The 20,692-nt window shown below is 42.4% G+C and overlaps 2 protein-coding genes across 7 annotated transcripts in view; both read right to left on the bottom strand.

Moving 5' to 3' along the window:
- Window positions 1-3,155: 3,155 nt before the first annotated feature.
- LOC100078695 (serine/threonine-protein kinase Nek3-like) lies at window positions 3,156-10,628 on the bottom strand. Its single transcript, XM_029051080.1, is given in 7 exon segments — window positions 3,156-3,282; window positions 3,374-3,441; window positions 4,276-4,359; window positions 5,400-5,448; window positions 5,450-5,495; window positions 7,835-7,932; window positions 10,624-10,628. Coding segments are annotated over 7 exon segments (477 nt in total).
- A 2,683-nt stretch (window positions 10,629-13,311) lies between these two features.
- Window positions 13,312-20,692, bottom strand: part of LOC100078732 (cytoskeleton-associated protein 2-like) — a 47,319-nt gene continuing 39,938 nt past the window's right edge. For all 6 annotated transcript variants that reach the window (XM_029049720.2, XM_007655450.3, XM_029049719.2 and 3 more), the window contains 2 exons: window positions 17,511-17,787; window positions 13,312-15,685 (listed from right to left, as the gene is read on the bottom strand). In XM_029049720.2, the coding sequence (XP_028905553.1) occupies window positions 15,433-15,685; window positions 17,511-17,787 (530 nt within the window). In that variant the 3' untranslated portion in view covers window positions 13,312-15,432. The remainder of the gene's footprint in view (window positions 15,686-17,510; window positions 17,788-20,692) is intronic.

Consider the following 20,692-nt stretch of genomic DNA (forward strand, 5'->3'; position numbering starts at 1 on the left):
TTCCCCTATGTCTACCCCAGCGCTTAGAACAGTGCTCGGCACATAGTAAGCGCTTAACAAATACCAACATTATTATTATTATTATTATTATTATTATTATTATGGTCTGGTTAGAAGGAGAAGCAGCCAAGCCTTGTGGATAGAAAATGAGCCTGACAGTCAGAAGGACCGAGGTTCTAATCCCAATGCCTACATTGGCCTGCTGTGTGACATTGGGCAAGTCACTTCACTTCTCTGTACCTCTGTTATCTCATCTATAAAATGAAGATTAACATTGTGAGCCCCATGTGGAACAGGGACTTTGTCCAACCTGATTAGCTTGTATCTACCTCAGAGCTTAGTACAACACATGACACAAAGTAAGCACTCAACACAAACCATAAAATAAATGAAATCCTAGGAGCCCTATCTGTGAATTTTCAAAATACAAGCCAATAATCAGCTGAATAGTTGTTCTGTGCACCCCACTTCTGCAACTTGAGCTCCAGGATAAAAAGCTTGTTTCATCTGTTTCCTCTCATTATTTTCCGGAAGTCCAGACTTAGATTTAACAGCTTCATTTGCACTGGCCAACTGCCAGGTATCACAGAGATGAGCAGCCTATATGAGCTATCACATTCCTGGTTTATTCCAGAGTAAACTGAAAGGCTTCACAAACACTTCCATTTAAAATAAGGAAATATGGAATAAAAACAAATCTTGAAGAGAACTAAAGAATGCTACAATATTAGGATGCTTCATCTTGGCCAGGAGGATGACTTCTTTCTGAGAAGCTTCTTTTTCTTGAATTGGCATCTGAAAAGGAAGTAATATAATCACCAGCCCTTATCAGTAAACTCCCATTTCCTCATTGGGTTTTAACTATCACTTCAAGAAGTATGAGCCATACAAGACACATGCTGTTGGTAAAACCTTTACAATGTTAACAGTACTTATTTCATCTTGGCTTTTACATTTTCTTAAAATGAGGTGCGAGCTTCAGAATTTCTTGAATATTTGAATACAGTAGTCCAGAAGTGATGGACTACTGGACTAGGAGAAGCAGCATGGCCTACTGGAAAGAGCATGGGCCTGGGAGTCAGGGCACCTGGGTTCTAATTCCAGCTCCACTGCTTGCCTATGTGCCCTTGGGCAAGTCATGTCACTTCTCTGTTCCTCCGTTACAGCTCTGTAAAAAAGGGAATAAGACTGTGAGCCCTTTGTGGGTCATGGACTGTGCCCATCCCGATTATCTTGCAACTACCCCAGCACTTAGTACAGTGCCTGGTACATAGTAAATGCTTAACAAATACTAAAGAAAAAAAGGAATCATGCCTGAGGACAAGCAGCAATTGCTGTTCAGTGTTTAAGAGAATCAGTGAATGCCCCATCCAAATATTTGTGAGAAAATTTTGGATACGAGATTACCTTAATACTGTCCTTACAGAGCTGTTTTGGACTCTCCTCTATTCCATGCTTTCAAACTATCTTTTTCACGATCCTTTTTATAGCTTGGCAAAAGTGGTACTATATAAATGTGGTGACAAGGAAAAAGAGATTCTCTTCTAGTACAATAATTACTGAGGTATTCATTAAGCACTTACTATGAGTCACGTCCTGGGTAAAGCATTGGGGCAGGTACAGGTAATCAGATCAGACACAGTATAATGTTTGGGTTGTTGATAATGGTGGGCAGGGGAGGAATGTGAGAAATATGTTTAATAATGGAGAAAAATTACTAACAAGTACCTGTACAAAAATAATTGCAGTTGCAAATAAAGAATTTTGTCTTCTACCTTAGCACAGTGTTGAAAAACACATTTGGGTTGGCATAAATGATTATAAAAATGAGTTTACTGAAAATAATGTTAAAAATCTCCATGAAATTATGCTTCAAATTAAATCATTTAAATATAAAAAGCAAGTGCTTGCTTTTCTCAATGCAGTTCTCAAGAATGTGATTATAAGAAAAAGAACTATTCCCTCTGATACCATTCAAACACATAATGCCAGAATGAACAAATTGGAGTCATTTTTATTTCAAACTTTACCTCTGTTAAATTGATTTCTTTGATAACACATTGCTGGTTATCCGCTTTTCCTTTTGCCAAGAATGCTTTCCCAAATGCTCCTTCCCCAATCATTTTAATTATGTCACATTTATCCATGATTTACTTACTGCTGGACAACATCTAAAATTAGGAAGTAGAGAATGATTCATACTTAATTTGGCACATTAACAAAATTAAAAGATTTATGCAATTATAATCAGTCACCATGAGAAACACTAAATCCGGCTGTATCTGTTGTGTATAGTGCACTCAGCCTCAAATCATCCCATTATTTGTTAAGTTCTTACTTTGTGCCAAGCCCTGTGCTAGGGCTGAGGTAGAGCCAATACAATTAAATCAGACCCAATTCCTGTCCTCAAACAGTTGAGCTCATTTCCTTCTAAAATGGCATTTAACCACAAATAATCACCCATTCTACTTTAGCTGGGACCATCACACATTTCTCTCCATTTCTGTAGGATGAAAAAAGTGAGGCCGGATGTGCAAGAATTCTGGGATATTAAGATACCCCATCTGTTGGGGAGGTTGTAGTTGTTGAGGTAGAGCCAATTCAATTAAATCAGACCCAATTCCTGCCCACAACGGGCTTGCAGTCTAGAGGGACATTTTGCGCACAGTAAGCACTCAATAAACATGATTGAAGTGTGTCTGTTTACTGTTATATTGTACTCTCCCAAGCACTCAGTACAGTGCTCAGCAGATAGTAAAAACTCAATAAATGATTGTCTGACCTGTGCAAGTCACTTTACTTCTGTGTGCCTCAGTTACCTTATCTGTAAAATGGGGATTAAGACTGTGGGCCCCACGTGGGACAGGGACTGTTTCCAACTTGTTCAACTTGTACCTACCCAAGCACTTAGTACAGTTCCTGGCACATAAAAAACACTTAAATACCAATGGAAAAAAAATGCCACTTAGTTGTCCAATCCAACCCAGCCGTTCAATGTCAGGTCCCCACCCACTCACAGCTTCCTGGTTGACGTGGAGATGGGACCACGTGTCTCAGAGAGCCACTTCTAGGGGCTTCAAAACTAGTGTTTTCTACCCCCAAACAGATAGATGCCTTCAAGGTGGCTCACAATCCAACTGTTGCAAGACACCAGGCTAATACATGTCTTTGAGGAGGGAAGAGTTCAGCACAAGCCTTTTATTGTTGTAGGGCATATTCCCCCATATTTCCAGAGGCACATAATAAGGTGTTCCCACATAGGTACAAGCGAACGCCAAAGGGCTAACCAAAACAGTGATAAAATGACGGTTACCGAAGGGCATTCAATAAGGTTTGTTTTGAATCGAGTCTGCCAGGGAAGAGGCCTACTTACTTGGAGAGTAGCCGGGCAGATCCAAAATCTCCTAATTTCCCTTTATCCTTCTGAGTGAGGAAGATATTCTGCATTACAAAAAAGGAGAATAATTCCTATTTTTTCTTTGGTCAAATACTCCAGTGTTCAACATGAGAAATGCTAGACTTTCCTTAACCTGAAAAGGAACAGAGGAAATGGATGGAAAACTGTGGAAGCACGGATCCTTCCTGCATGGCCTAATGGAAGGAGCATGGGACCAGGAGCCAGGAGACCTCGGTTCTAGTCCCAGCTCTGGCACTGGACTGCTGTATGAGCTTGGGCAAGCCGTTAATCTCTGTGGGCCTCTGTTTCCTCATCTGTAAAATGGAGGGATGAATAGATTATGAATCCCATGAGGGACAGGGACTGTGGCTGATATGACATCAGTCCCTAGGCTATAATAAGTGCTTAATCAGTGCTATTATTATTTTTTTCACAGATTTCCTAATTTTTTTTATTTGGGGGGAAGCAAGTGGGTATTAAAAGTCACAGAAGAATTAAGAGCAGATAATCATATGGATGTCAGACTCACACATGATTTTAGAATCTTAATTGCTAAAGGGAAAAGAGCAAACATTAGCTGTATCTGGGCCCAAGCTTATATTTATTTTCCACCCACGCTAAAACACAAAATCAATGGCAAATGACCATGGCAAACCATCTGCATCATTTAAATTTTTTGAAAAATAAATTAGTTGCATAGACTAAGACTCAGACGTTCTCATTGCCTTGTGTTCTGAAATAAAAGTACTTTAATTGGTTAACTATAAGCACAGCTTTTTACAAAAACTTATAAACTAAATGAGTCTTAACTAGACAGGTTTATCCCAAATGAGGCAGGGCAAGAATCTTTTAAAAAGTGGTAAATGTTTTCTCCTCACTTTAGATTTGATATATCTATGCAACACACCCTTGTTATGAATATGATTCACTCCCAAGCACATTTGTGCAAACCAATGAAGTATCTAGGAGGGGGAAAAAAAGAAGCCCATCTGTCATCTTTTCTTAAGGCAGTAACACTGATAAAGCCATGATTCTGGAAAAGTATTTATCACATTCAAGGATTTAGAGAGACCTTCAGTTCTTCCACAATGCATGGGCTCATAACATTTAAAGAACTAGCATGTGTTTTTCCCACAATGCACATCATCTCTCTGGATAGAACACGATGCCACTGATGTGGGCAGTTGCATGATACAGGTCAAGGTGCAGGTAATATAGTGAGAGTGGTTTGTCAAGAATGTGATCCCCAGAGTACAGGAAGCCTGAGCATTTGAAACAGTACTGCGCTGGTTGAGAACAGCTGGATAGACAGAATGGGTGTTATGGAGTGGGGAGTGGCAGAGGAAGGAGCAGGTCAGTCAGTCAGTCAAAAATGCCTTCACACTCTCAATAAAGCAGCACAGGAGAAGATGCCAACTTTGCATTTCTTCATAATTTCAATTTAACTTGATTTTACTCTTTTTTCAGTTTAATAAGAAAAATCCCAGGTCTCTGTCATCTAAAGACCATGGGGCAGGGACCACATCCAATCCAATTATCTTGTATCTATCTACCCCAGCTGTGGGATGGAGAGAGGGCTTTTTTGGTATGGGGAAGACTAGAGTGTGTTTGAAGGCAAGAAGGGAAGGAGAGAGAGACATTGAAGAGAGCAGTGAGGTAGGGGAGGCAAGTAGGTCCAGGTGCTTTTAAGAGGTGAGAGAAGATAAGAGCAGAGGCTGTTGGAAGGAGTGGAGTTTAAGTTCAAGTGGAAGACCTCCTCTTGAGAAACCACAGGGAAACAGGAGAAGGATGAGACTGTGGAAGTAGAAGGAAGAGGTTTAATCCCAGGTCTGCTGTGTGACCTCAGGCAAATCAGGTAATTTCTCTGTGCCTTGGTTACCTCATCTGTAAAATGGGGATTAAGACTGTGAGCCCCATATGGGACATGGATTATGTTCAACCGGATTATCTTGTATCTATCCCAGCGCTTAACAGATGCCAAGTAAAAATTTGGTCTTCTTACCGTGTCTTCAGGAAATAACTTTCCTTTTTGTTGTTTGATCTTCTGGTTTGTCACCTTCATCGTGGTATTCCATCACGATATACAGGTGTCCATGTGCTTAAATAGAATTAAAGGCGATTACATGTATGATACAACTGTACATAGCAAAATTCAGATAGACAATTTTAGTAAATAATAAATGGGCTTAAATAATAAATGGGTTTATTTACCCTCAAAAGATTATTTAAAGGTAACAATATTGGGGTGTTTCATCTTAGCCAACAGAATTGTTTCCTTCCTAGAGCTCTGTATATCAGAGAGAGATCAGAAGAAAATGTTTAGTCAGATATAGTTCTACAAGTAAATTAAAAAAAGAAGAAGCAACAAAAAAAGATTGGAATTGGACACTGGAACTGACTTTGAACCACTGATTCAACAGACTTTAAACCAAATGTCTCCTTGTTTTCTCAGAGCTGACTAGAGATGGTTGCTGGTACAACTGGCACTACTGAAACAGAGAGAGGCAAAAATGACAGCCAAATCAATTCCCAAAGTTGATTTTCTCAGAATCTGCCTGTACTTTACAGAACAAAGATAAAATTTGCTTTAGGATTTCAGTGACCATTGCTGTGCTTTAAAAATTGGTTGACTTGGCCAGAGCCCTTAGAAGCCTTCAGATTCAGAAATTTTACAACTTTTCATCTTGAGGCTCCCTGTCGAATCAGGTGAGGTAAGTATAGGCCCCCTCTGAGGGGTAAAGAGAAAAATTCCACCCCCCTGGAGTTCTGTCCCCCCTGGAGTTCTGTCCAGACTTGAGACACTGGTGGCAAAGCAACTTAGCTTCATCCCCTCAGCTACTGGGGGCAGAGATGAATCAGGAGTGCTTCCCCTCATGGCAACTCCATTCCTTGGACGTCCTCTTTCTGGCTTGGGGGGGGGTCTCTCCCGCTTCCTGTCACAGCCAGGGAAGACTCACCAGGGTTCTTCTTAGACAGGGCCCTCTCCTGACCACTGCAGGATTCAGTGCCCTTTTCACCCCTACCCTGCTCCAGGGCCAGTCAGGGGCTTTTTCCATGCCCTCTACCCCACTTCAGACCCTGTCCCTCATCCCTACCCAGGGGCCGGGGGTGGGGAGAAGTGGGGAGCGCTCTGCTCAGCTTTCCATCACAAGTAGACCCAGGTGGCACCTAATCAGTGCCAGGCAGGGGGCACGGGTGGAGGTTCCCACTCAACCCATGACATAACATGATTCTCTGTCTCTATTGTCTTTGGAGTCTCAACTGTCTCTTCTCTATCTCCCTGCAGCTCTGTCCTCTCAGAATCTGTCTCCTTTCCCCCTCTGGAGGTCACACCCTTTGTCCACTCCTAAATCCAAAATGAACAGCTGGCACTTAGGGACCACCAGGGGAATAAGATAGCTGTCCCCAAAGTCAGGCCTTGGTTCCTCACAGGGGCCAGGCAGAGGCTATGTCATGGGGCTACAGAGGTATCAGGAGCCCACCCACAAAATAAAGGTCTACTCTGTCTCTGGTCCTGCCTCCATCATTCTTTCCAACTCCAAGTCAGATGGCTGTGTGTATACTTTTTCTTGTTCTCTCTCTCTCCCTCCCTGAGGCTGGGTGTGCCACCACAGAACCCATGAGTAAGTATACCTGGAGCTAGCATCCTCCCCTGCTCCCTGTGTAAGCATGAGAGGACTTTTTATGGCACATTTACCCAGACCCACTCTTCTTCTTCAGCCCAAAGGGCTGATATTATCAATTCTTTTTACAGTAGAAAATAAATTGTCCAAATTTCAATTATCTGAAGTGAGGTTAGTTTGTATCACTGGGAAAAAAAAATCCATTAGAATAATGCAACTAAAATGCTCAAATGGCCATGGGCCTTTCCAAGACAGCCAAATTTTAAGTGAATTATCCAAATGCACTGTGGTGCCAATTAATTCAGATAATTAGCTTTCTCATATGTTCATCATAACCAGCATAACCATCTAAAGCTTTACTACTTTCCTCCATGATGTAGTTAAAAAAAGAACCCTGAACTTATTAAAACTTCAGTTTCTCCAGGGTAGTCAGGCTAATCAGTTTTGTCCATGAGTCGAATACTTCCTGTTTTATTTACTTTACTTATTTTCTCATAAAACCTGATTGTTCCTTCCAAAACAGATAACACACTGAGCTTGAGCCTTCGATTATTATGACAAGCAGGTACATTCAGTCCTGTGGGAATGTATGGGGTTAAGGTACCGAAAACAAACGCAAATCACCAGGTTCTAGTTTTTGATAAATTTGTTCTGTAGGGGAAAAAAGTCAAGCTCATTGTGATTTAATCAGTTGCTTATGTTCTAGGAGCAAAAGCTTTCAGAATTACCGTAGGAAGTCCTATTTCCTTCATGGCATGTGTCTGGTTACTGCTTTCTTGCCAAATTAAGAGAGCCCTACCAAAGGAGCCCTCACCAATTACCTTCAGGATAGCAAAGTCTCCCATGATGGTATAGCAGCTCTTCAGGTTTGGTCCATTACACTCCATGGGAAAAATGTCCAGTTTTGCATCACTGCATCACAAAAGCTAAATGTAGGTTATGACACAGGATAATAGTGTTTGGAGCTCTCTGGAAGACAGTTGCTACACAATTCCAAAGAGAAAGAAATACCCCAACTAACTTTATTTAATGCTTACTTTGCCAAGGTTGTGTTTTGTTTTTTTTTTAACTTGGGGCATGCTAAACTATATGAGCATTTGTTGCAGCACATTATATAAAATAATCTAAGCATAAAATTAAGATGAAGATTGTGATTCCAGAATTTTTCTGAACCTGAAAATTTCCAGTAATGTTTTCCTCCTCTTTCAGGGGTGTTTTAAAAATGGAGTTATTATTATACGAAAGCTGTGGTGAGCTTCTTGGAAAAAACAAAACTAAAACTCACTATGCTACACCTATTCACCCAACATCTTATGACCAGATTTTATTGCCTTCATGCACCTTCCAGGAGAGTTTCATGTTTCACTGAACTAAACCTGGGAAACTGACTAGGGCAGGGGCATCCATGTTTTTTCAATTGTAGACATTCATTTTTTGATAACAACATGAAGCATGTTATCGTCTTATCCTGTCAAGTCATGACCAACCCATAGCGATGCTACAGACACATCTCTCTCAGAATGCCCCACTTACTTCTGCAGTTATTCTGGTGGTATATCTATAGAGTTTTCTTGGTAAAAATACCAAAGTTGTTTACATTGCCTCCTTCCACGTAGTAAACGAGTCTCTGCCCTCAACTCTCTCCCATGCTTCTGCTGCCCAGTACAGGTGAGTTTTGACTTGTAGCAGAATGCCTTCCACTCACTAGCCACTGCCACTCACTAGCCAGAAATGGAATGGGTATGCCTCTACTTGACTTTCCCTCCCATAGCCGACTGGTAGAGTGCTGGAAACTCGCCAGGTGTCACCCTGAGAGGTTGGACAGCACATTAGGTATTTGAAAATGTTTACTTTTAAGCAGTATAAAAAAGATTTAAAAACAACCCAAGACCACAAGGTGCCCCACTTAGTCAATAGAAAAAGTCATTGCTTTATCTCAAGATTCCTTCTCTCCAAAGTGCTCAGGGACAGTCAACAAAGCTCACTGTATTGGGAAGCTTTGATTTCTGCAGATTTTCATTTTAATTAGCAAACAAATATTAAAAATTAAAATCTGTTCACCCAAACAAGGTGAGAAGCAGATGCACTAGGCTATGAAGCTTCATTATCAAATCCAGTAAAGGTGCACAACATTTAGAAGTTGCCAGGTGAAGGGGAATGTCCACGCAGACAAAATAAAGAGGAGTGTGATGGAGGCTAGTGAATGTGCAGTTGCCCTCCTGCCAAATCCCAGATACCGTGGGCCAAACCCCATTTCTCCCCACCACCGGTTGCCCCAGAAAATGCAGGCAAAGCCTACCTCCTGCTAGCATATACAATCAATGGCATTTATTGAGTTCTTACCGTGTATAGTGTACTGTAGTTATTATTATAGTATTTGTTAATCTAATATGGAGAAGCAGCGTGGCTCAGTGGAAAGAGCACGGGCTTTGGAGTCAGGGCTCATGAGTTCGAATCCCAGCTCTGCCACTTGTCGGCTGTGTGACTGTGGGCAAGTCACTTCACTTCTCTGCGCCTCAGTTCCCTCATCTGTAAAATGGGGATGAAGACTGTGAGCCCCACGTGGGACAACCTGATTCCCCTATGTCTACCCCAGCGCTTAGAACAGTGCTTGGCACATAGTAAGCGCTTAACAAATACCAACATTATTATTATTATTAATCACTTCCTACACACCAGGTGCTCTACTATGTGCTGGGGTGGATACAAGCAAGTTGGGTTGGACACAATTCCACATGGGACTCAGTCTCAATGCCCATTTTCCAGATGAGGGAACTGAGGCCCAGCAAAGTGAAGTGACTCACCCAAGGTCACACAGTAGACATGTGGCACAGCCAGGATTAGAATCCATGACCTTCTGACTCCCAAGCCCAGGCTCTATCCAACTGCAGCATGCTGCCCACTTTAAGAACTGTACTAAGCACTTGGGAGAATGACACAATAGAGTTGGTATTCATTCATTCATTCAATAGTATTTATTGAGCGCTTACTATGTGCAGAGCACTGAACTAAGCGTTTGGAATGTACAAATCGGTAACAGATAGAGACAGTCCCTGCCCTTTGACGGGCTTATAGTCTAATCGGGGGAGACAAGCAGACAAGAACAATGGCAATAAATAGAGTCAAGAGGAAGAACATCTCATAAAAACAATGGCAAATAAATAGAATCAGGGTGATGTACATCTCATTAAACAAAGTAAATAGGGTGATGACGATATATACAGTTGAGCGGACGAGTACAGTGCTAAGGGGGTGGGACGGGAGGGGGGAGGAGGAGAGGGTGATAACTGTTAGGGGAAGTGGGGTCGAGGAGTGGGGGGTAGACCGGTTACTATGTGGAGGGACTGCTCTGAACACGCCTACTGTGAACTGGGCCCGGCTTGGACTCAACAGGGGCTGTTGCTAAGTGCTGCACCTGCTGTTGCCAGGCAGGTGGGGCTGAGGGTAGGAGGGATGGTCGGGTAGTCTGTTGTGGCAGAGGTTCCAGGCAGTGAGGAGGAGGGGATGAAGCAGTATGGCCTAGTGCAAGGATCTGGGTTCTAAGTCCCAAATCCTCCACTTATCTGCTGTGTAACCTTGGGCAAGTTGTTGTGCCTCAGTTACATCATCGTTAACACACTTTCTAATGATAATAATAATTGTGGCATCTGTTAAACGCTTACTGTTTCAAGTACTGTGGTAGATACTAGAAAATCAGATTGGACCCAATCCCTGCTCCATTTGGGAATTTTTTTTTTTCCAAACATTATTTGTTAAACGCTTACTATGTTGTTGTTACCGTTAATGGTATTTGTTAAGTGGTTACTAAGTGCCAGGCACTGTTCAAAGCTTTGGGGTAGATACACAGTAAGTGCTCAATAAATAAAATTGAATGAAAGAATGGTGATCTTTTCCAGGTGAGTCAATCAACTTTATTGAGCACTTACTGTGTACAGAGCATTGTACTAAGTGCTTGGGAGAGCACAACAGAGTTCAATTGTACAACAGAGTTTGTATACACATTCCCTGCCCATAATCAATTATATTTGAGTGATTACTGTGTGCAGAGCCCTGTACTCTCCCATACGCTTAGTACAACACAACTAGCAGACATGTTTCCTGACCATAATGAGCTTACAGTCTAGAAGGGGAGACAGACATTAATATAAATAATTTATACTGTACATATCCAAATACTGCAGACTTGGGCCCTCTGATGACATCTTTCCTTAATAAATGAAGTTATCAGAAAAGCTCATTCCTAGATGAGACTAAAGAAGAAATAGAAGTAGTGACTCCTAGACCCACTGAATTATCTGAGGAAGTGATGGGGTGATTGATGGCAGGAAAATGGACCTTAAACTTCTGAATCCTTTAGAAGAGTTAAAAGACCGATTGGCAGGTAAAAAAAAAACATTTTGAAAAGTGAATGTCAATCTGCCCTTTTTCCTTTCTTTCAATCTGAATCCAGAGTTCCTTGAAAATTATATTTGCATGTGGTTTGGATTTAAATATAAAACCTAATGAAAGGACTTCATTTTAGCCCACTAAATAAGTGCATGTCAGTTGCTGTCAATAGCAGGAGGTAAGCTTTCAAGTGAGCTAAGTGGTACAGTGCCATGCAAGACTGAGCTCCTCATCTTCCCTCCCAAACCCAGTCCTCTCCAAGACTTCTCTATCACCGTGGATGGCACGACCATCCTTCCCATCTCTCAGGCCTGCAATCTCGGTGTCATCCTTGACTCGTCTCTCTCGTTCACCCCACACATCCTATCCGTTACCAAGACCTGCCGGTTTCACCTCTACAATATCGCCAAGATCCGCCCTTTCATCTCCACCCAAACGGCTACCTTACTGCTACAGGCTCTCGTTATATCCCGGCTAGACTACTGTGTCAGCCTTCTCTCTGACCTCCCTTCCTCCTCTCTCGCCCCGCTCCGGTCTATTCTTCACTCCGCTGCCCGGCTCATCTTCCTGCAGAAACGATCTGGGCATGTCACTCCCCTTAAACAACTCCAGTGGTTGCCTATCGACCTCCGCTCCAAACAAAAACTCCTCACTCTAGGCTTCAAGGCTCTCCATCACCTTGCCCCTTCCTACCTCTCCTCCCTTCTCTCTTTCCACCGCCCACCCCGCACGCTCCGCTCCTCTGCCGCTCACCTCCTCACGGTCCCTCAGTCTCGCCTATCCCGCCGTCGACCCCTGGGCCACGTCCTCCCGCGGTCCTGGAACGCCCTCCCTCCTCACCTCTGCCAAACTGATTCTCTTCCCCTCTTCAAAACCCTACTTAAAATTCACCTCCTCCAAGAGGCCTTCCCAGACTGAGCTCCTCTTCTCCCTCTACTCCCTCTGCCACCCCCCCTTTACCTCTCCGCAGCTAAACCCTCTTTTTCCCCTTTTCCCTCTGCTCCTCCACCTCTCCCTTCCCATCCACACAGCACTGTACTCGTCCACTCAACTGTATATATTTCCATTACCCTATTTATTTTGTTAACGAATTGTACATTGCCTTGATTCTATTTAGTTGCCATTGTTTTTATGAGATGTTCTTCCCCTTGACTCTATTTATTGCCATTGTTCTTGTCTGTCCGCCTCCCCCGATTAGACTGTAAGCCCATCAAACGGCAGGGATTGTCTCTATCTGTTGCCGACTTGTTCATCCCAAGCGCTTAGTACAGTGCTCTGCATATAGTAAGCGCTCAATAAATACTATTGAATGAATGAGTTGAGAGTTTTTTTTCAAAATCCAAAATAGACCAAAGCAATATATTTAAATTGTGATCAACACAGTGATAATGTGTGCCAATAATAAAAGATTCTATATGAGATTTTGTGTATCCCTCTGAAAACAACTAGTCCTGCCTTCCAGCCCTTTACTGCCCGATTGAAAGACTTTAACTGTAAACTCCTTGTGGGAAGGAAGCATGCCTACCACCATTCAGTAAGTGCTCGATAAATGCCTCTGAGTAAGGTTTTCCTTGTCCCAGCATTCCACTGCTTCTCACTGGTGGTGGTCAGGGCAGGGAAGAGGGAGACTGATGGCAGGGTGAGAGGAGTTTGCTAGTGGGTGGGAAGGGAAGAAAGGGGTCTTCAGGGCTCCAAAACAGAAGGGCAAACTCCCACACCAATTAGGAGGCAAACACCCCAGCGGCCCTGTCTGCACAACTCCAACCTAATGGCCTTCAGCTCCGGTTTACTGAATGGAAACAAAAAAGTAGGAGTACTTATGTGGAATGAAAGCAATTGTGTAATTTTCCATTTTAAATTTGTAATCACTATAAACAATGACAAATTCAGTGACAGACAAGATTGTTAATTCTAATACATTTATTTGAAAAAGCAGCCACCTGAATGAGGATTAATGGTTTAAAACTACAATTATATATGTAACAGACTTTATAATGTTATGAGTTATCAAATCCATTCCCTCCTCATCTCCTCCATATCCCCTCAGTGCTCTTCTTTAGTGGATATCCTGACCCTGGGGACTCAAAATAAAATTTGGGCACCTTTGCTTTATAGCCAAATTGGGCTGATGGTTGCAAAAGACTTTAAGATGAACAATAAGCAAGAGTGATAATTTCATCTGTCCTTCAAATTCCAAAACAACTGGGCCAAATGGCATTTACTGGCTTCTTTCATTAGCAATTTCCAATTTCTTCCTAATGCCAAGTATGGTATTTCACTAATCAATACTTGCGTGCCCAAAGGATATATGATCCTGAAGTAGCCCAGTGAAGATTTCCAAAGCAAATGCAGTCCAGGGCCTATAGGGATTTGCTATCTCAAGATTGGTCTACTTATAGTTTCCCAAAATACAGAGTGGGGAGTTGAGGAAAGACACCTTCTTAGTTCACATAGAGGATGCAGGGCCAGAAAACGTAACTGCTGAACTAAGAATTGAAAGCTGAGAAGTTTTTTTCTTTCTCCGCCCCTTGTTGCATGGCACTCAATCCTGCTGCACTCTGTGCCCTAGTGGGAACATGACTGGCAGGGGAGAGAGCGAGAGCAGGTGGCTCTGTACAAGCCTCTAGCAGGATTATCAATTGCACCACACAGGTTCTTGATCCTAGAGTCTCAGGCCCAAGGCTCAGCTGTTGTTCTCGATGGGAGATTCCATCATTATCATCAATATCAATATTGGGCAAACTACTAGATAATTCACACACACACAACGTGAAAAGCCACTGGAGAATGAGGCTCCTTCAACCTCTTTCTTTGGGGGCTGAAAAAACATGCCTTTCTAAAGATAATCATTATGAACGAATAGAGAGAGCAAATCTGAGGGCAATATATTAAAGATTGTACATACAGAAAGTCAACCTGGTGGAAATAATAGCTTCTAACGTGAACAACTCATTAAGTACTTTAATTTTTTTTTTTTTTAACTCATCCACCTTGACAGCAAATTATGAGCATCAGCCCACTTGTCTGACAGCTAGGAAATTTACAATGAACTACAGTATTACAGACTTCAGATCCAAATACACTAACCTGTCTTACTGGATACGGAATCCATCTACATAAACTCAAGTGGACACAGAAAAAAACACCACCTTGCCAGGGGCTGGATAGTTGAGTCTGAGCTAGATAGAACTCCTTAAACTGAAAAATTGTGGGGTCATGAAATCTTTTTTTTTTTTTTTTTTTATCAGAAAGCGGTTTTACTGTTCAGACCCACTGCTGAACTGTTTTACCATCTGCTTAAAAAAAAAATCCACAATACTACAATATCTTTACTCAGCTTTATATTTTAAAAAGATCAATTTATTATTGTCATCTTGGGGAATATTAAGTGCTGGAACTGGCTCATTAGTACAATAGATAGTGTTAAAAGATTAGTGTCATGCTAGGATTCTTTTTTTCTTTTTAATAAAATCTCAAGGATACTGAATCTTCTCCTAGGTTCTAAATGAAAGTAGATGTTACTGCTCAAAGTTGCTAGATTAGGCCAGAAAATAAGTCCCCTTTATGAACAACCCATTCCTAAAAATGCTGTACACGGTAGCTCTGTCCTTTTGATTCACCTGCCCCATTTCCCCCAACTTTAGTTTTGCATTTTAGAAATTGTCTGTTTTAGCAAACGATTAAATTAATTAAATTAATGAAGGAGGATACATTTTGCTTAAACTATTTCACCACGAAATTTGTTGCAAAGAAAACAGAGCAAAACAATCAAGTAATATCAGTCTGTTCACACGCCTTGAGCACTACAAAATCCCCATCCATTTGAAATGAAAGGAGAACTGTGAGTCAAAAGCAGCCAGTTTGAAGGCCACTGTTTTGCTTAGTGACCACGCAATTACCTATTCTCATGCTTGGAAGCAGATATCTAGATGCTAGCACTTAAGCCAATTCTACATACTTATGAAAAATACATATCAGACAGCCAAGATTTTTTCTTCTTAAAAAAAGATATTTCTTGCCAAACTTTCATTGTCTCTGTGGTTCTTCAGCTTCTGTGCCAATTCTGGGCAGTGCTTCATTTTGCTGGTAAACAAAACAACTGGTTTCAGCTCCCAATTCTGCCAGTTGTTCCAAAGAAGAAATGCACAGGTGGTGATCTTTTAACATAGTTGGGAGTTCACAGGTCTTATCTTGAAAGCGTCGAGACCGCCTCACGGGGGTGAGGAACTTCAAGTTCATAACTGAAGAATCAACATCTAACTGCATCATCTTCTTTGCACTTGAAGGAAACACACACATTAGCCTTTACTCCTGTGCTGGGTGTGTTCATGCACATCCTTAGAAGCAGCGTGGTCTAGTGGACAGAGCCTGGGCCTAGAATGGTGATGGTGGTATTTTTAAGTGCTTACTATGTGCCAAGCACTGTTCTAGGCACTGGGGTAGATACAAGGTGATCAGGCTGTCCCACGTGGGGCTCACAGTCTTCACCCCCATTTGACAGATGAGGGAACTGAGGCACAGAGAAGGGAAGGGACTTGCCCAAAATGACAAGTGACACACTGTCAAGTGGCAGAACCAGGATTAGAACCCATGACCTCTGACTCCCAAGCCCAGGCTCTTGCCACTAAACCACGCTGCTTCTCTTCACTGCGGACTCTTCTGGGAGTCAGAAGGACCTGGTTTCTGATGCCAGCTCTGCCACATATAATAATGTTGGTATTTGTTAAGCATTTACTATGTGCAGAGCACTGTTCTAAGCGCTGGGGTAGATACAGGGTCATCAGGTTGTCCCATGTGAGGCTCACAGTTAATCCCCATTTTACAGATGAGGTAACTGAGGCACAGAGAAGTTAAGTGACTTGACCACAGTCACCCAGCTGACAAGTGGCAGAGCCAGGATTTGAACCCATGACCTCTGACTCCCAAGCCCAGGCTCTATCCACTGAGCCACGCTGCTTCTCCAATATGCGCTGTGTGATTATGGGCGTCACTTCACTTGTGTCTCAGTTGCCTTATCTGTAAAATGGGGATTAAGACTGCGAGGCCCATGTGGGACAGGGATTATATCCAGTCTAACCTCTTTCTACCCCAGCACTCATGACAATGCTAGGCACATAATAAGCACTTAAATGCAATTATTGTTCGAACCCCGGCTCTACCACTTGTCAGCTGTGTGACTTTGGGCAAGTCACTTAACTTCTCGGTGCCTCAGTTACCTCATCTGTAAAATGGGGATTAAGACTGTGAGCCCCACGTGGGACAACCTGATTCCCCTGTGTCTACCCCAGCGCTTAGAACAGTGCTCGGCACATAGTAAGCGCTTAACAAATACCAACATTATTATTATCCTTACATTAGCTAAGAGAGGAAGCAGCATGCTGTCTCCCTCAGTGAGAGCTAGCATCAGATTTGTGGCTGGAGAGTTGAGGACCCTGTCTCGAACTACCACCACCACCAGAGCCATCCCCCTCCTATCCAGCTGCTTCTGGAATGGTAAATTAAAGCGACTGCTTATTGAGTTACTGCATTTCCCTGCCAGTTTATGGTACCCCAACAAACCTGCCATCCCACCCAATCTGTCCCACACTCCCAGGCCCATGCTTTTTCCACTAGGCCAATGCTGCTTCCCTATGCTATGCCATGTAGGCTTCCTACTTCCAACTGGCAGGAATCTGATTCTCAAACTGTCTTTCTTCCCCCCCACCCCACCCCCCAAATTCTTTGCCCTCCACTTGAAAAAAGTAAGGGGAAAATCACAAAAAGATTTTTTCTCATACTGAGTTTAAAAGTTCCCTCATCTATAAAATGGATATTAAGACTGTTTAGCCTCATGTGGCATATGGACTGTGCCCAACCTGATTGGCTTGTATCTACCCAGTGCTTAGTACACTGCCTGGTACATAGTAAGAGCTTTAAAGAAAAAAAAAGGCAGCTCCTAAAGTCCCCAAAATAAACAGTTCTCATTGTAGAACTAGCTTCAAGCCAAACAACAAAGGTAGGGAATGAACAACTGTCAACTGTAAAATAAGCCCACAAATGTTGGAAATTCACTTCTATGAGGCATTTTGAAAAAAGCCTTAAGTTTACTTCCTAACTGGTCTTACCTCTGCAGATTTGGTAAATTTGACACATTGTACTTAATTAAGAAAGCTCCACTGACTCTTTGTGCAGGAGTCTTCAAACAGTCATTGGAATCTTTTGGGGTATCATCATCATCCTGCTGTTCCTCAATTTTCCCACCCACTCTCTTTCTGGAACTCCTATTTTTCAAGTCTTCTCGCTCAGACTTCCAACTTGCATCAGTGTCTCCTTGGTTAGCTACTTCACCGCTGACTTCCTCAGTTCCTTCTTCGGTTGTATTAATCATGTTAACATTCTCTCCTAGAAAGAGCAGGTTTATAGATGATGCCATAGGCCAAAGATAAAACATCAAAGTATTACTAGGCAACATCATACAAGAGCAGACCAGAATTCCAAAATGGAAAAAGATGACTTAACGGGAACCCTAGAATCAGCCTCAAGTTCTTCGCTGTGCCTCCTGAAATGCATAGCTACTGACTCATATGCATATCCTCCATCCATTCCCTAAGCTCCACCCAAATATGATTTTTAAAAATCACATTTAAAGTGTTTACTATGTCCCAGGCACTATACTAAGTATTGGGGTAGATACAAGCTAATCTGGTTGCTGTTCTTGTCAAATGCCATTGAGCCATTTCTGACCCATGGCAATTCCATGGACACACATTCTCCAAAACATTCCATCTTCATCCATAGTTATTCTGGTATGTAGTCCATAGAGTGTTCCTGGTCAAAAATATGGAAGTAGTTGCCCATTGTCTTCCACACAGTAAAAACCTGAGTCTTTAATCAACATTTTAATCACTTGATGAGCTGCCTTTGACTCTCCCAAGCTGCTGCTGCCCAGCACAGGTGAATCAACTTGAATGCTTTGGCTTAGACCTCTTCCTTATGGGAACCCTAAAGAGAGTCTCTCTCAATGGCATAGCTCTAAGCTTCAATGTATGCAAACTCTCCTGCCACAGTAAGGCATTGATTCAAAGGAGTTGGACAATACAATGGCGCTGGTAGAGACGTTTTCTTCACACATCTCACCTCCCTCTTCCCTCCAGTTCTTCCTGTGTGTGTGTGGGGGGGGTACTGCACAGTTGCACACAGTCTTAATCACAGATGAGGTAAACTGAGGCTAGGAGAAGTTGTGACTTGCCCAAAGTCACAGAGCAGACATGTGACCAAACTAGGATTAGAACCCAGGTCCTCTGGCTCCCAGACCTGTGCTCTTTCCACTAGGCTATTCTACTTCACTCCCAGTCCTTCTGAACCATTAACACTGGCTACCCACCTATTTCAGATAAAGGATAATATAAGTCTTCAAACCCTTCTTCAAAACAGACATCTGGATGAACCCAAATATTGGTTCAATCTGAGCTCCTTGCCAGTGTCCCCACTTTGGCTTGAAGCCTAGGGCTCAGGTTGTTTAGCTTAGTTCTAGGAGGCAGCAGAGCCTATCTTACATGATTGTTCCTGAGGGCTGCTAGGACTTTGAGTTCTAGCAAGAAAAACAGCAAATTTCTGGGCTCAAGGGATTCTTTTGCAGTTGATTGAGGCAGGGTGCTCTGACAGAAGCCCCTGTTGCCCTAAACCAGAAGTTACTCAAAATGGGGGTAAAACAGATCTGGCCCCCCACAAAGCCCCACTTCGTGATGAAGCCTTCCCCAATTAAGGATAATCAATCATTGGGAAGAAGTGTGACAGTGGAAAGAGCTGGGAGTCAGAGGACCTGGGTTCTAATCCTGCCTCTGCCACATGCCTGCTGTGTGACCTTGGACAAGTCATTTAACTGCTCCATGCTTCAGTTACCTCATTTGAAATATGGAGATTAAATCCTCCTCCCTACAATTTAGACTGAGCCCCATGTGGGACAGGGACTATGTCTAACCTGATCATCTTGATCTACTCCAGCACTTAGTACAGTGTTTGGCACATAGTAAGCACTCAACAAGTACCATTAATAGAAGCACATATGAAAAGTTATCTGTGCCACAGTTTCCTCATCCTACTTTGACTAAGCACCAAATGGGCCCTGATGATCTTGTATCTACCCAAGTACAGTGCTTGGCATATAGTAAATGTTTAAATACAACAATTATTATTAAGCAGTGGCATTATTATTAATCAGAGGGCTTACTGTGTGCAGACCCCTGTAGTAATTTAATAGAGTTGGTAGACAGAATCCCTCTCCAGAAGGAGCTTACAGTCTACAGGGGGACACAGACATTAAAAATAAATTACAGATAGAAGAAATAGTAGAGTATAGAGAAAGAGGCTGATAACTCCAGAGGGATGAATGAGCACCTAATCTTCAATGTGCATCATCATTCTGTAACTTTAAATGAGGGTTGGCCGACAAGAAGGAGAGTTAGTCATGGAAGAAGTTTTGAAAAGGAGATTTTTAAAGTGTCAAGAGATTTCACAAAGGGGATAGACTCATTCATCTGGAATAATTTAATTAACACCCTGACTAAAAGCAGCTATGGATTAGATTACCTTTTGTGTCCTTTTAATTACACCTCGGAGTCTTAATTTTTTTTTTATCCTCAAATAACGAGGAAAGTCATCAAGGAAAGATGTGGTTCTTGCTCCCACTGAGCAGGGGAGACAGGAGAATGCAGGGACATAAACCTCTGAACCTGAGGTTCTAGGGAAATCTAATTGCTGGTGGTCCTCCAGGATTCCCTATCAAAGCCCAGTCTAGCCATTTCTCTGCCCTAAGCCTCGTTTCATTTAGGTCACCTCTAAACTGATGGCCTCGTAGCCCTTCTACCTAAATCCAGGAACACTTTACCCAAGCTTATCACATGCAATAGCCAAGGCAGGCTTTTGGCTGCAAGCAGCAGCCACAAATTTGAGTGACACCAAAGGACATCAATTGCTTTAGGAGGTTGTCAATAACCAGAATGAGGTCCCTAATGAGGTTGTAACAAATCACCACCCACACTAGTTTTTGCTACGTCATAACCAGTTTCCATTAAGAAAAATCATGCCTAGAATTTCCCCAGACTTCAATGAAATTTTTTGAGCACTTACTCTGTGCAGAGCACTGTACTAAGCACTTGGGAGAGTACAATAAGAGATGGCTCTCTGCCCATAACAAGCTTACAGTTTAGAGTGTTCTACCACTTGGACACAGTCACTGTGAATGTATTCCTTCTTGATTTTACTCAGGTTTTGGATTTTGCCAAACTAGGTCTATTCATAGGTACAA

This window comes from Ornithorhynchus anatinus, chromosome X1, assembly GCF_004115215.2.
Source record: "Ornithorhynchus anatinus isolate Pmale09 chromosome X1, mOrnAna1.pri.v4, whole genome shotgun sequence".
NCBI classification, from domain to species: Eukaryota; Metazoa; Chordata; class Mammalia; order Monotremata; family Ornithorhynchidae; genus Ornithorhynchus; species Ornithorhynchus anatinus.